Source organism: Chelon labrosus (genome assembly GCF_963514085.1).
Source record: "Chelon labrosus genome assembly, chromosome: 2".
In the NCBI taxonomy this organism is placed as follows: Eukaryota; Metazoa; Chordata; class Actinopteri; order Mugiliformes; family Mugilidae; genus Chelon; species Chelon labrosus.
Genome location: NC_140338.1, coordinates 33,888,891 through 33,904,755, shown reverse-complemented (window position 1 = coordinate 33,904,755; position 15,865 = coordinate 33,888,891). Strand labels below are relative to the sequence as shown.

Sequence of the window (15,865 nt, the reverse complement as noted above, 5' to 3'; positions counted from 1 at the left end):
TCTCCATAAAACCGCAGCTTCCTCCAGCCCTCGAGTCTCCTCAAGGTTAGTGGAAAAAAACTGAAGATCAAATATTTTAAACACATTTTCCTTCGAAACAACTGAAGCGACTTCTTCGGCAACACAGACAAAAAACAACAACTCACTTCACAAACCTCGGAGGCCTCACGCAGGATCCAAATGTTGCTTGTGTCGGTGGGGTGCATCATGTAGGTGCCCCCCCACCCACCACCACAACCACCACCAACTACCCCTCATTCCCCAGACACAGACCCCTACCATCAGCACATCCGAAGCCCAGATCCAGGTGCTCTAGAGAGTATTTAGAGATAGAAAAGTGTCGAAGAAACAGAGAGATCCATGTGTCCCTTCTGCTGCAGAGTATTTTCAATGTGTGCGCGACTAGTGCCTATGCTCGGACATAAGGGGAGAAAGACGCACACATCGCTCTCTGTTATCATTTTTTTTTTCCATGTTTGCAGCACAAAACTGCTTTTTGTTCCCCATTTTTTCATTTACGAGGGTTAATGGATAGAGGCTTGGGCGTTTGATCACATGGCTACAATTCACCTGAGATGGAGACAAAGAGAGCAAAGAGAGACGAGGGAGAGAGAGGGAGAAAACTGAGAGTCAAGCCCAACATGAGAGGCAACGGACACACAAGGGTCATTGTTGGATTCATTTGTATGTGTGTATGTGTGTCCGGGTGCGCATCAGATACTGCTTAAGTCGATTCACTTCTTTTCCATCAGGCCACTGTTTAACGACACAAATCAGGGCCTACAAGCATGTACAAATAGACCATTACGCACGCACAGAGAGCCGCAGATGCGACTGAAAAGCTGAGTCCATGACCTTCTTTCAGTTTATTTAAGTCCTGATGACCTTTAAGAAATGTTGTTGCTTTACATCTTTTTTATCCACACTCGTGTTTCCACAGTTCTGTAATTTACATCTAGTGAACAGCTGCATGAGACTGATAAATATTGGCAAATATTAAAATATTGCCATATTCAGTATTGACGCAATGAAACAAGCGTACTCGATCTGGATTTTTTTTATAAGAAACATAATAGTTCTTGAAGTCAACTTGTGATTTCTAAAAAAAAAATAAATAAATAAAAAAAAATAATGATTTCAAATGATTCACGGTTATGCTTCCTGTTCTTCAGGATTGTGCGTTAAGCAGTCTTGAAAAACAGCTTTCTTGGTAATGAAAATATACATTCATTGATGGAATTTTTTTTATAAAGGTCTGTGATTGAGATTTGAGATTTTGTGATTATTTTGAGACCATATACATATTTAAAAAGATTAATTGGCGGCACCACTTTTATTACATTACTTACACAAATATAGCCCCCCACACATACCTAAATAATATATATTTTAAACAGGATCACGTTGAGTTTTATTAGAGTGTGTGCCACATTATATTTAGCTATCAAACTCAACATCATTAAATCTCAGCTAAACTTTACAATTCATGGATGAGTTTTTTTCAGGAGTGTAACCACACGGGGCAATAACTCTCCTCATGATTGTTTATTTGTTTGATATAACATGTCAACACGTTTAACAAAGCTGTCCTTCTCCTGCCTCTAAATGGGCGCTCTGTAGAGTCATTTAAGCCACTCCGAGGTAAAAATCTCACCTCTTCTCTGCTGGAAACGTTGCAGTGACGGACATACGTGCATTAACAGAATATTACTCCGTGCCAATCAGAAAGCGGCGGGATAATTAGTGGACCAATAAGAGCGCATCGTGGTACCTGGGGGCGGGGCTTAATGTGTGTTGGAATGCTGCCTCTCTGGGAATGTTTTCCACTTTTCAATCACTTTTTTTTTTTCCTCCCAGTCCTTCTCACAAGGCGCTCTTTAAGCTCCGGTGTTGCCACACAGAGCAGCCATTCATCGGCTCTACAGTCAGCCACACACACTCCCATGCTGAACCACTGGACATCTAAATTGGTAAGTTATGTAATTTTTTTTACAAAACAATTTTTCTAACATAAAATTTTATTTTTTTTTTCACAACCGATATTTATTTATGGGCCAGTTGTATTGATCTTATTTTGTTATTATTTTTTATTGACAGGTGTTAATGCCATTAATTTAATGTTACATATTTTATCGATGGAGTATTATTTTTCTGAATGCTGTGGTTTCGTCCAAGTAGAATTATTATTGGCCAGAGATGCAGGTTTGGCCGTTTCTTATTTGCTAATCCCTTTGCCTGTTAAGCGTGAAGTTCACGGAAAAGGTAAAGGTATAATAACTTAATTTGCGGATTTTAATGGATTGTTTCTTTTGCGTGTCTTTTTTTCAGATATAACGACTATTGCTGAAAAGGATTTCTATCCGATGGTGGAAAGGGATTGGATATTTTTACGCAGCAGAATGGCTTGGAAGAGTCAGCAATAACCGGGACGCTCATTTAAAAAGATCAAACTGCGCTAAATAGTTTGGACTCTCTCTAAAACGTCTTTTTTTCTCTCAGAGGGTCTTGTCATTAACTGAATTTAAAGAAAAATGTCTGGCGAAGAGCATAGCCTGTCCGAGGCGGAGCTGAGTCCCGGAGGATCAGACGATGGTCACTCATTGTCACCGAGTCAACCCGGTGCGCCACCCGGCCAGGACTCGCCTCTGACTGGGCCGGGTCCGCAGCTGTCCGGGCTATGTGTCGGGGACGGCAGCGGGGATGATGGCAGACCCAGAGCCAAATCAGACGAAGAGGACGATCGCTTCCCGATCGGCATCAGGGAGGCGGTCAGTCAGGTGCTGGATGGATATGACTGGACACTTGTGCCTATGCCGGTGCGCGTAAACAATGGAAACAAAGCGAAACCCCATGTCAAAAGGCCCATGAACGCCTTCATGGTGTGGGCGCAAGCGGCGAGAAGGAAGCTGGCCGACCAGTACCCCCACCTGCATAACGCGGAACTCAGCAAGACCCTCGGCAAGCTGTGGAGGTTTGTATGAAGAGTTTGTCCCAGAAAAGAACAGAGTGGCATACAGATGCACATTTCCTGTGTTTGTGCGTAAAAGATATGCTGGGGAGTTGGTGCTGCATTTAAATGTAAATGGCAAACTATAGGTCAAAAGTGACAATTGCCAAAAATTAAAACACGTCACAAACAAAAGAACGTTGTTTTTGATGTGTTTCTTATATATACATATATATATATATTTCTTTTTTTTTTTTTTTTTTTTTACAAAATGTATATAAATCCATTTAAATCAGCCAGACGGCGAATTAGTCCTGTATTTATCAACTAAGAACGAGACGGATGGCAATTATATTGAACATTTTCAGGCATATTCTCAGTAAACCGTTTTCATATTAACTGAATGTGTCCTCCCTCCCCCCCAGGCTGCTGAACGAGAACGACAAGAGACCATTCATCGAGGAGGCAGAGAGGCTGAGGAAACAGCACAAGAAAGACTACCCAGAGTACAAGTACCAGCCCCGGAGACGCAAAAACGGCAAACTGGCGCCTGCTAGTGAGTCCGATAGCCAGGGGGAAGGGGAGGCCAGCCACTCCCAGTCACACTACAAGACCCTTCATCTGGAGCACAATGGTGGGGCTGGGTCTCCACTGAGCGACCTGCATCACCACCACCATCATCACCACCATCCTGCTGGTAGGTGGCTCACTTGAAAGATATTTGGTTGACTAAAAAAAGACAACTTACAAAACTAAGAAAATTGGACTCCATTTCCTAAATATAAGGCTTTTCAATTGGAGCCAAATAATAAAACCAGATTGTACCTGATGCGAAAGTTCACCTGACCATGTTTGTCACTCTTCTCTCTCTCTAGGTCAGGGTCACAGCCCACCCACGCCCCCCACCACCCCAAAGACAGAGCTCCAGTCGGGGAAACTGTCAGATGCCAAGAGAGAGGGGGGAGCAGGGGCGGCTGGAGGGTCAGGGGCGTCCAGAGGAGCCCTCGGTGTGGGGGCTGAAGGAGCATCTGGTGGCCCCTCATCCTCAAGTGCTAAGCCCCACATCGACTTTGGCACCATGGACATCGGCGAGATCAGCCATGAGGTGATGTCTAACATCGAGCCATTTGACGTAAACGAGTTTGACCAATACCTCCCTCCAAACGGCCACCCTCAGAGCGGCAGTGGGGCCCCTGCAGCAGGATCATCTGCCTCGTCTTATGCTTACGCCCTGGCTGCTGCTAGCGGGCACTCAGCCTGGCTCTCCAAGCAGCAGCAGCAGCAGCCTCAGGCCTCTCCATCGTCCTCCGACCCCTCCAAGGCTCAGATCAAGAGTGAATCTGCTACTGGTGGTCACTACGTTGAGGCCTCCTCCTCTCCTTCCTCAGGCACCCATGTCACTTACACCCCGCTTAGCCTCCCTCACTATGGCTCCGCTTTCCCCTCACTGGCCTCCAGGGCACAGTTTGAGTATGGAGAGCACCAAGCCCCCGGGGCGTACTATGCCCATTCCAGCCAGGCCCCTGGGCTGTACTCAGCCTTCTCCTACATGGGCCCTACACAGAGGCCTCTGTACACTACCATAGGAGACCCCTCCAGTGTGGCCCCCTCTCACAGCCCCACACACTGGGAGCAGCCTGTTTACACCACACTCACAAGACCTTGAGGGAGCTGAGCAGAGGGAAATATTGGAAGCTTGTGAGTGGATTTGTGTGTGCAAATATGTGAGCGTGTGACCGTGTGTGTGTGAGTGTGTCCGTGCCATATCGACGTACATTAGAGATTTGTACTTTTTTAGCCAATATAATGCAAGATGCATCCATGAGGCCTTATACAGTTATAAAAAAGCCACAAACTCATACAGTATGAAGTGTGATTCAAGGGTGAACAGCCAATCAGAAATAAAAAAAAACCTTGACAAATGTGTGCCATCATAATGGATGTGTTGGGATGTACAGCAAGCGCGTATAAAAGAGAAAGATAAGTGAGAGAGACACTCATCAACACAAAATGTTGGTTTGACTCTTATTTGACCCAGAACTGGTGGGTTTAGACAGACATAATCAGATTTTATTAACCAAACTAAAGGATGTCTTTGTGTTATTTTATATAAGTAGTAAGTTTATTGTCATTGTCGATATCCTAGGTTGTAACTTTTTTGTGACTGATTTGATATTACACATATACGTCTGCACCACTGCTTTGGGAAAAAGCATGTTTTGTTTCACTAAAATGTTTCCTTGGTTGGTTGATTTTTTTTCATGGCCAGAAAAGGATAGTTGCAACTTTTTTCTCTCTCTTTGTAGATAGCACAGTGTGTACCTCTGTCCTTCCTTTACATTTACTGAACTTAACAACTAAGCATTTAAGGGGAAAAATAGGAAAAAGAGAGGGAAAGAGAGCTCTTAAAGATGTATTTCAACTTGCCGCTCAGTCTTGGATACTTACCTCAACTCTATTCGTTTTGTGCCAATAGCAAAGGAGAAATACGACCATGAGTACCTGATCAGATAAAGTGACCTTCAGAACCTCCACTTTAATATTATTTCTTGCCTTTTAAGTGCCTAACAGTTTGCTGATTCGCTTCTGATTCATCCAGTAACTGAGTTAACATCTATAAGTACAAAGTCTCAACCAAATATTTTGAGATAATTGGCCAGCTTTGAGTCTTACTTAAGGATTAGAATCACATGTACAATCGTTCTGCACCACATGAAGGCCAAAACCACGTTTTCATCTTTGCAGTTTCTCCTATGTTGCTCCCAAAAAGCCCCTCTTCCTCTTCACCAATGTGAATAATGGTCATTACCACAGCTTCACCTTCATTAAGTGACACATGTTTTATCGTTTTATACTGACCCTTTTATCAAGTTATTATTTTTATGTAAGTAATAATGCGTTGTGTCACGCCTTTGCTTCTTCCATTTTGTATAATTCTGGATAGTTTTGTAAAGTGTTTGCTATACATTCACTTGAGTATTTTGCTTCCTTACCAGAAAAGCAATGTTGAAATATTATTGTTGTCATCTATTAAATCAATTTATTTATAAAGAGTCCTGTGTGAGAGTTATTTAATACAGCAGTCATGGTTCAGAAATAACACCAAGTGAAGGGTGAAAAAAATTAAAAACATGCTGTTGACGTGTGAACTGTAATTACAACACAATCAGAGCCCCACCAACCTAAGCTGTTTAGTGTGTTTGTGTGTGTGTGGTAGGCTAAAATTGACTACTAATTCCCCACATTTAATCGGCTGGGGACTGCGTGTTACTGAGGAAGACAAAGAGAGCCATTCAGTGTGAAAGAGGGACAGAAGGAGAGAGAAGGGGTGGGTGTAAAGAGCCAAAGGCAAGGCCAATTTCAGCTCAGAAACCAGTACACACTTGGACTTTTGTAAATGGCTTTCACTTTGCACTCTCCTCTCCACCTGAGGCTCCCTCCCTGCCTCCGCATTCAGCTGCAGTTTAAATTCATCCAAAATAAAAATGTTCATGACTGACTTTGTGTTAAAGGGGGATGTCGGCCAATATCAGAACATATGCAGCAAAATAAAAGGTGATAAAATTTAAAACAAAATGTGAGAGTTGGAATTCATTTGATGTAAAAAATGTAAAGAACTCATACGAGTGGGAAACACAGTCAATCTAAAGAAAAACTGAATTTAATCAGATGCAAACATGTTGTGAGTACAGGAAAATAAAAGAAATGGGACAGGGAAGGAGAAAATAAATATTACAGGAAGTAAACTCAAACAAAGAATTAAGTATGCATTGTTTGTCTGACATCAAACTGTTCACTTGCACATTAAAGCATAATATTTGCTCTGAATAAATCAAATGTATCATTACCAAACTTTACATGGTACATAATCCTAAATATTCATAAGTAACACGTGGTCGTCAGTTGCTTGCTGCTTGTTTTTGCCTGAGGCAGAACCGTTTCTTGATAGGCGAACTAGGCGAATGCCTAGGGCCCCCAAGCCACCAGGGGGCCCCAAAGCTGCATGTTCATCCTCATCTGAGGAGAATTGAAATGTTCTGTCTTTATCTATAGCTATCTCGTGTGTTTGTTACATCCCTTATATGCTTAAAAATAAATGTAGGGTATAAATAAAATAAACTGCAATGATAAGCAGTGGCTGGTGTTTTTATGGCATTATTGCGTCATATTCGTTGGACCCTAGTAGGTTGGACATTGCATAAGACATAGATAGATAGATACACTATATTACCAAAAGTATTCGCTCACCTGCCTTTACTCATTCTATGAACTGAAGTGCCATCCCATTCCTAACTCATAGAATTCAATATGATGTCGGTCCACCTTTTGCAGCTATTACAGCTTCAACTCTTCTGGGAAGACTGTCCACAAGGTTGAGGAGAGTGTTTATAGGAATTTTTGACCATTCTTCCAAAAGCGCATTGGTGAGGTCACACACTGATGTTGGTCGAGAAGGCCTGGCTCTCAGTCTCCGCTCTAATTCATCCCAAAGGTGTTCTATCGGGTTCAGGTCAGGACTCTGTGCAGGCCAGTCAAGTTCATCCACACCAGACTCTGTCATCCACGTCTTTATGGACCTTGCTTTGTGCACTGGTGCACAGTCATGTTGGAAGAGGAAGGGGCCCGCTCCAAACTGTTCCCACAAGGTTGGGAGCATGGAATTGTCCAAAATGTTTTGGTATCCTGAAGCATTCAATGTTCCTTTCACTGGAACTAAGGGGCCAAGCCCAGCTCCTGAAAAACAACCCCATACCATAATTCCTCCTCCACCAAATTTCACAGTTGGCACAATGCAATCTGAAATGTACCGTTCTCCTGGCAACCTCCAAACCCAGACTCGTCCATCAGATTGCCAGATGGAAAAGCGTGATTCATCACTCCAGAGAACGCGTCTCCACTGCTCTAGAGGCCAGTGGCGGCGTGCTTTACACCATTGCATCCGACGCCTTGCATTGCACTTGGTGATGTGTGGCTTGGCTGCAGCTGCTCGGCCATGGAAACCCATTCCATGAAGCTCTCTGCGTACTGTACTTGGGCTAATCTGAAGGTCACATGAAGTTTGTAGCTCTGTAGCAATTGACTGTGCAGAAAGTCGGCGACCTCTTTGCACTATGCGCTTCAGCATCCGCTGACCCCTCTCCGTCACTTTACGTGGCCTACCACTTCGTGGCTGAGTTGCTGTTTTTCCCAAACGCTTCCATTTTGTTATAATAGAGCTGACAGTTGACTGTGGAATATTTAGGAGCGAGGAAATTTCACGACTGGATTTGTTGCACAAGTGGCATCCTATGACAGTTCCACGCTGGAATTCACTGAGCTCCTGAGAGCGGCCCATTCTTTCACAAATGTCTTGTTTCACAGTCTGCATGCCTGAGTGCTTGAATTTATACACCTGGGGCCAGGCCAAGTGATTAGAACACCTGATTCTGATCATTTGAATGGGTGAGCGAATACTTTTGGTAATATAGTGTAGATAGCCTTTATTGTCCCATAAGGAAATTTGTTTTCACAGTCTGTCACAGATATACATATATATATAGTGTAGGGTATAAAGGGTGTGGTCCAACGTCCCATATGTCTATGGGACGTTGGACCGCACTGTCGCACAGTGAGTGACGTAGTGGGCCGTCGACAGGTATGATGGGCATGATTGACAGCTACCCATCATTCCCGTTAGCGAGAATATTAAAACAACCACAGTGATGGCATCAAAAAGAAGTTATCTAAGTGTTAGTGATGTGGACTGGATAGGCGGAGGTGAAACGCCGTTTTTTAGCAAGTTTGTTTAATTGTCCTGCTAGCCAGCTAGCTAGCCCTGGATAAATGTTAGCTAGCTGGCTAGGATTTGTTTGTCATAAACTTTAGTGTTTGCTTCATGAAAGTTGGCTAATATAAAATGAATATGTCGCATGTGAATGGACAGTCTGTCATGCCATGGTCATGACTGACTGACTCCAGACCCCTTTATTCATATTATTATTATTATTGTTGTTGTAGTCTTCTCTGTCATTGTTCAGTGGAAGTTGTCTCTCATATATCTGACACTTAACATTATTTTAGCATTACTTAGGATTCATTAACAAAGTTTAGTGTGTGTTTTATACGCCTCTAATTAGTAGTGTGCTACTGTTTTATAATTTAAATCAGTATTTTAAAGGTTTGTTTTTTAAGTGATTAATAAACATGAGGCATCGTGTTTATTATTTTAGACTATTGTGGCAGCGGATCATTTATCTTAGTTTCATTTCTTTAACTAGTCCAATGTGTAAATTAATGCAGAAAAGTCTTAAAAGTGACAACTTTTAATTGGGTAATTGGGTACAAGCTTTAAAGGGACACTGTACATCACACTATTTCATATAAAAACAGATTCATTTTAATTTCCTGTATTACTGCAACATCACTGCAGTTATGTAATAGGAATATGTGCCATGATCTATTTTGCTTGATAACCTAAGGAGCCTTGTCTTTGCAGGAGCAATTCTAAAATATTTTGGAGCTCCAGACATTGAGCCAGAGGGATCTTCCTGACCAGGAAGCTCCAGGAACATCACATAAACACATAAACTGTTATTATTACTTTGATTAAGTATATTAGGTGTTATGCGTGTCAGACTGTGATGTTAAATGAGCATTATTTTTTAGTGTTGTTTTGTTTTCATTGTTGCACTTTAAAATAAATGTTGCTTTGTTGTATTTTCTTATTTAAAGTAAACATTTAACTTAAACACTCAAAATCAATTTTTTTATTGACGTTTGGAGGATTGTTGTTTTCCTTGTATTATAGTTTTTTTATCAGTTTAACTTGCCTGAGTGGCTCAACTTAAGATGTTTAATTTTAATTCTAGCCTGTTTTGCTCATGAAGTGTAATAGATTGTGGCATGGGTTAGGAATCTCTTTATAGTTTGACAAACCAGGGGCCCCCAAACAGCATTTTGCTTAGGGCCCCCACAAAGCTAGAAACGGCCCTGGCCTAAGGCGCCTAAGAATGTTCATCTGCACATATATTTATACTATATGTAAGTCAGATTTTACCAGCTTTTAGCTAGCCTTGACCAAATTTGACATATTTTTGATTGTTCTTAAGTAATCTTATGAATGCAGCACTTATATGTAACAAAGTATTTCTACATTGCCGTATTCTTCACCTTTTGTAACGCATTTGAAAACTTCTTCCGCCATTGCACCCAAGAGAGCGTTCCGGGGTGAGACTCCAGCCCAATGGGTGGCGATAGTGCAACTAGTAATTCAGAGACGAAGAAGACGTAGAAGACGTAGAAGAAGAAAGGGCGGCGTAAGAAACAGCATCACAAAAAGAAGAAACAAATGACGTCACCCCAGGGGCGCCAAATCTGTAGAAGAAGTTGAGCTTTGTCACTCTCTAAACAGGTCAGACTAGTATATACAGTCAATGATTTAAATGTATCAGTGTAGATGCGTTTGTACAGTGTTCTCGGAACCGTCGGACCTAATGGTTTAAACAGAAAACTTCCTGGTATTCTTGTCAAATATCCGTATAAGTTGTTTCAACCGGCGATTAGCATTTCGCTAACGAGTTTGTTTACAGTACAAGGGGTAGCAAATATGTCATCTGTGTAGTTTACATGGTCATCTGGAGTAATCCACGAAACGCGACAAAGACTTCGTAGTAAACAGACTTAATTGGTGTCGGTTGTCCTTTCAGTTCGCAGTCATGGACCTCAAACCCTTTGAAGCCGACAACTCTATCAGCTGCCGCCTCGCTTCTCCGATCCCTGATGCGTGCAGGTCGGAGGACTGCTGTTTAGGAGTAGATGAAGCAGGCAGGGGGCCTGTGCTGGGTATGTGCTTTTATTTTGGAAAAGAAACAGGCTGTTTTTATAACCAGCAGGGCTTCCAACTTGCACCCTTATTTTGCAATATGTGAAAAGAATATCTATTTTTTTTTCTTACAGACTCTTGGAGACTTGGATATTAAATGTGCCATGTGGTAAATATACTGACTGAGTTTATCTGCTGTTTAATATCCAGGGCCCATGGTGTATGGCATATGTTTCTGTCCAGTTTCCAAAAAGGATGAGCTGAAGAACTTGAAAGTGGCAGGTAATCTTTTTCACATCTGCAGATGAATTGAGAAGAATGTTTCAATCTTTCTGAGTACACTCCTTTAATCTCGTCCTCACCCTAACCTTCATCTGAATCTTTTGCAGTTTTGCAGAGGTTTGCTAGTTCATTCCTTTCCACATTGGGAAATATAATCCTTACATTGCATCCTTAGTAATTTGCCTCCCCCATGTTAGATTCGAAGACCCTGACAGAAGCAGAAAGAGAGAGTCTTTTCCAAGACCTGGATGAAGCCAAAAGTTATGTAGGTTGGGCTGTGCATATCCTTTCACCCAACACCATCTCTACCAGCATGTTACAGAGGTAATTAGCACATACAGCATGATGCAGGTGAAGGCTTGTGACTTGGTAACGTAATCTTTGATTTTGCTTCAAGGACAAAATACAACCTCAACGCCCTTTCACATGATACAGCCATTGGTCTAATACAGTATTCACTGGACTCTGGAGTACAGCTTAAAGAGGTATGTAAACAAGTAATTTACACAGATATAATACATTGCTGTTTGAAAAAACAAAATTTTTCATTCTTCAGGTTTCAGATTGTTGTAATGATCAACAACAAAATGTCGAGACAAACTGCAGGCTGTTGGACATTTGTATCTGTGGATTAAATAGAATACAGTAATTTATTATTTGATGTTTTTTTTTTCTTTTACTTTTAGATTGTAATGGCTCATTTAGCCCCATACTCCTTTCCTCTTCACTCTACCTGTTCTTCCTTCTCTCGGATGTTGTGCAGGTTTATGTGGACACAGTCGGCCCAGCAGAGAAGTATGAGGAGAAACTCTCTCAGCGGTTCCCAGGTATCAAGGTGACTGTGAGACCAAAAGCTGACTCCCTTTTCCCCATCGTCAGTGCAGCCAGTATCTGTGCAAAGGTTAGTGACCACCTTCAAACTTAAGAGTGTTTTCTCCATACCTTTTCTTTTCCTGATGATCAGTCTGTTGGCTTTATATTCCTTCTGAAAGGCCATGAAATTACGTAGAACCTTGAAATAAATTGATCTCACAGGCAGCGGTGTTTGGACACGTCAGGCAAGACTGATTCATTTTTAAGTTGTTGTTTTAGGTTGTTTTTTCATGTATTTAATAATTAACACGTTCCATCTGCTTTTCCAGTGTAAATGGTGTGATCGTGTTATATTTACCAAATAATCAGGTTTATTACCAACCAGTGAATCATTATTGAACAGTGCCACATTTTATTGCTGTCACAAGCAATTGAGATCCATCCTTGCACTTGTCTTCCTTGTTTTCAGAATTTAACAAGGCTTCAGGTGCAAATATCTGGTCATCTTCACAGATTCTACTTCAGTGGCCTCTGTTTTTTATTTATTTATTTTTCTGCTGCTGAAAAGCTTCATTTTTGCATTTTTTATACGTTTTTTTAGGTTGCCAGAGATCGTGTCGTAAAAGGCTGGAACTTTGCAGAGGACCTAGGGAATGTGGATACAGACTATGGCTCGGGATACCCAAATGGTACAAAAAGAATCATTGCAGCATTTGAAGGATCACACTACCTTGCATCTTGCTGTCTTGAAGAACACTACCTAAGGAATTATAAATGCATGTAGAAACTGCTTGTAGACAAACTGACAGTGAGACCTACTCTTTCCTGTGTTTCCAGACCCCAAGACTAAAGCGTGGCTACTGAAATATCTGGACCCAGTGTTTGGTTACCCCCAGTTTGTTCGATTTAGTTGGAGCACTGCCCAAACCCTTATGGACAGCAAGGCGGTGACTGTTCACTGGTAAAGAGACTTCACACTTTGACCAAAATCTTGGACAATATAAAAGCAGGTGTTGATTTGAGGTCAAGCTTTAAAACAAGATTTACAGTATCTTCCCTCTGTGTCTGTTCTGAGAAAATGTCTGCCTCTGCTATTTGTTGACAAGTATTTAACTGATAAGAATTTTCTGAAAGCATTCAAGTAATATACAGCTTTTTTCAAATTCCATAAATAGCCTTACAAAGTGCTTTGGTATGTGGGTCTTTGTAGCTAAGAATACTTGCCCTTATTAAAAACCACAACCCCTTTGATTTACAGTTCACACTTATCTGTGCAAGTCATTTGTCCTCAGGAGACAAGTACTAGCCACAGTGTAAAAACCCATCTTGTTTTGTTGAATCTGTCCTCAGGGATGATGACGAGGAGGATGGGGAGAAGGCAGCGCAGCGGCAGAAAAACAGGTCCATGTTGTCCTACTTCAATGCGTCGGCTGGAGGTAACAACCAAAATCCGACCCACCAGACACACCGCTTCTTCACTGAGAGAAGGCTCAGGAGCCTCGATACACTCGAAGTTTAGAGGAAATTACACATACATACTGGAAAGCATAAGTTCACTGTGGGATTTTCATATGCAGCAAAACTGTTCAGGACTTCAAATATGGACTTTGCTCAACAATTGCAGACATGATTTTGTGGTACCAGTGCAAACTTGAACAATCTGTGTTTATTTATCCTGTATGTTACTGTTTGAAATAATAATGTTCACATCTTGCCTCCATGAGAGTCCCTGTGTTTAAAATTCTATACCACAATTAGGAAAGATGTGAAGAAGCAGTGTCTGATAGTGTCTCAATCTTTATGCCAATACTGCCCTCTTATGGCAACATGACAAAATACACCAGAGCTTGGAAAGTTTCACAGGTCATTAGGGGTTCTGCAACACAACCACATTCTGGTAGCGAACATGGACAAAATATTCACCACAGTTTGCAACGTGTTCCACAGACATGAAATCATAAACTGTCCCAAATCCATAGTACATACTAATTCATACACGGGAAACAACACAGTATGTGGAACCTTGGATCACATCATCACAGAAGTTAACTTTTACAAACAAAAAACTGAATATTTTTTGAACATTTAAGACTTGCTTTGTTTTACAAAGTTTTTGGTCTGAAGCTCTTTTACCACAATTAAAAATTTTAGCTGTGAGCAGCTTGTGTGTGTTTTTTTTTTTTGTGCGTGTGTGTGTTTAGTATTTTTGTGTTCACCATCCAAAATCAGCCATATTTAGTCTGCACATTATCTGAGCTTCAGGTTATCATTTGAGAAAAAAAAATAGTATCTAGTATCGATTTGGGACACAACCAAATCTTTACATATATGCATGAAATATTATCAACAACGTGGCCTGATATTGACACCCAGCTTTCAATACCAAATACCAAAATGATTCTTTAAACAAATATCCCTCATCAGCAATATTTTACCCAGTTACTTTGTACAAAATAAACACGTGTTTCTACAAAATCTATTTTGTACAGAAATGACCAGCCATGAATGGGTAGTCTAAATAACATAACGTGTTGAATAATTATTTAAAGAAGATTTTTTTCAAGTTAAGAATATTAAGTAAAGTACATGACAGCTTTGGAGACCTGGATTGAATACTAGTCTTTGTAGGATATCTACTTTTTTGTGACTGTGATATAAGATCGTGTCTTTCCAGATTTGATATGAAATGACCATACATGAGATATATATCACAGTCGCAACCTAACTAAATCATCTTTAGAGTTCTCTCTTCTGTTTGTGACTACATGTACAATGTATAAAAGGAGGATGTGGTTTGATGGTATTACTGCATATTATTCTCTTCTTTACATATCACACCAGTTTGATTAATCCAGCAAAGTACATTTAACCTGCATAGATGAATCCTGAGTTGACTTCCATCAGGCTTTTAGAAATTCAAAGCTTGCTTGTTGTTCTGTCTTAGAGGGCTTCATCCTCTCCTGACTCTTGAAGGCATTTTCTCCAAGATAACGTATGAACACACTTCATACAATACATAACAAACACATCACATTTTTGCTACAAGAACAAATAATCTCATCATAAAAATATATTCTTGTTTGACTTGCCCGTCTTAACGAACGTCAAGCCTATGAAAGGCAGATTCCTCTGTCCACCTTTTCTAGTTTGTATTGTGTTTGTGTCTGGAGTCCTGCATCCTCTTCCCGCAGTTCATAGCTAAGGTGGAGACCGCAAATGAAGACAGGATCATGATGGAGCTCCCCACAAAGTGAGAAGAGGCTCCTCTGGGGGCGGCTCGCAACGCTTTCCTGGGGAAAGTGTCTCTGTCAAAGGTTGTGGTGGCGGTCAGCGTCTGAGGCTCCATGGTGGTGCTTGGATGTCAGGAAGCAGAAAGCAAAGATGAGCTGGTAGCAGGAGTCTTTCGGTGTGCTGTACCCTCAGCAGGAGGTGTCTGAAGTAGCACGTCTTGTCTGGTTCCTTTCTTGATCCCTTCTTGTACGTCCATTTATAACCTCCCCAGGGTTATCTTCTAACTCTTCTAAGTAGCCTGGTGTCCTACTGCGTCAATGGGATTAAATATAGTTTACCCATGGCCACAGAGGACTAAGGCGGTGATCTTTTTAAGCGTAAGTCTGCCTAAAGTAATTCCATTAGATCACCCTGTCATTGTTCCACGGTGGATGAATGGAGTTGTTTATGGGGTAGAAGAAGAAGAATTTAGAAGGGTCTTAAACACTGAAGACACTGTATGATTGGTTGCATTCGTGTAGCCAGTGCAGTGCCTGCAGACAGTAAGGATGAAGGTGTACATGAGGTGAAGCTAATTAGAAACTACAAATATTTGACAGCTAGTTGTTTTTCCATTGATTACCAAGTAACTGATTGAAGGACAGCTCCCAGAATGAGTAACTGCCAACAGCAACAACCAGGTCTACTATACTTTTCTGAACTGTGTGTTCACTTTGTGATTTGATAAGAGCCCAGAGCTGTAGGGAGACTGAAAAGAAGATCAGTCAAAGATTGAGGCTAATTTGCAGACA

The 15,865-nt window shown here is 41.3% G+C and overlaps 2 protein-coding genes across 3 annotated transcripts; both read left to right on the top strand.

The window, feature by feature from the left end:
* Window positions 1-2,531: 2,531 nt before the first annotated feature.
* On the top strand, window positions 2,532-5,036 carry LOC311497578 (transcription factor Sox-10-like; the record flags this gene model as incomplete). Its single annotated transcript, XM_084557889.1, has 3 exons — window positions 2,532-2,971; window positions 3,373-3,644; window positions 3,823-5,036. The coding sequence occupies 3 exons, from the start codon at window positions 2,532-2,534 to the stop codon at window positions 4,611-4,613; spliced, it is 1,503 nt and encodes a 500-aa protein (XP_084414015.1). The 3' UTR covers window positions 4,614-5,036.
* Window positions 5,037-9,941: 4,905 nt separating this feature from the next.
* On the top strand, window positions 9,942-14,000 carry rnaseh2a (ribonuclease H2, subunit A). 2 transcript variants are annotated; one of them, XM_084554710.1, is made up of 9 exons: window positions 9,942-10,337; window positions 10,633-10,768; window positions 10,959-11,030; window positions 11,228-11,354; window positions 11,428-11,515; window positions 11,794-11,931; window positions 12,445-12,532; window positions 12,681-12,804; window positions 13,194-14,000. In XM_084554710.1, the coding sequence occupies exons 2-9, from the start codon at window positions 10,642-10,644 to the stop codon at window positions 13,360-13,362; spliced, it is 933 nt and encodes a 310-aa protein (XP_084410836.1). In that variant the 5' UTR covers window positions 9,942-10,337; window positions 10,633-10,641; the 3' UTR covers window positions 13,363-14,000. The 2 variants fall into 2 exon arrangements, with proteins under 2 accessions (XP_084410836.1, XP_084410837.1); XM_084554711.1 differs by lacking the exon at window positions 9,942-10,337 and having other exon boundaries at window positions 10,364-10,768.
* The last annotated feature ends 1,865 nt before the right edge of the window (window positions 14,001-15,865 follow it).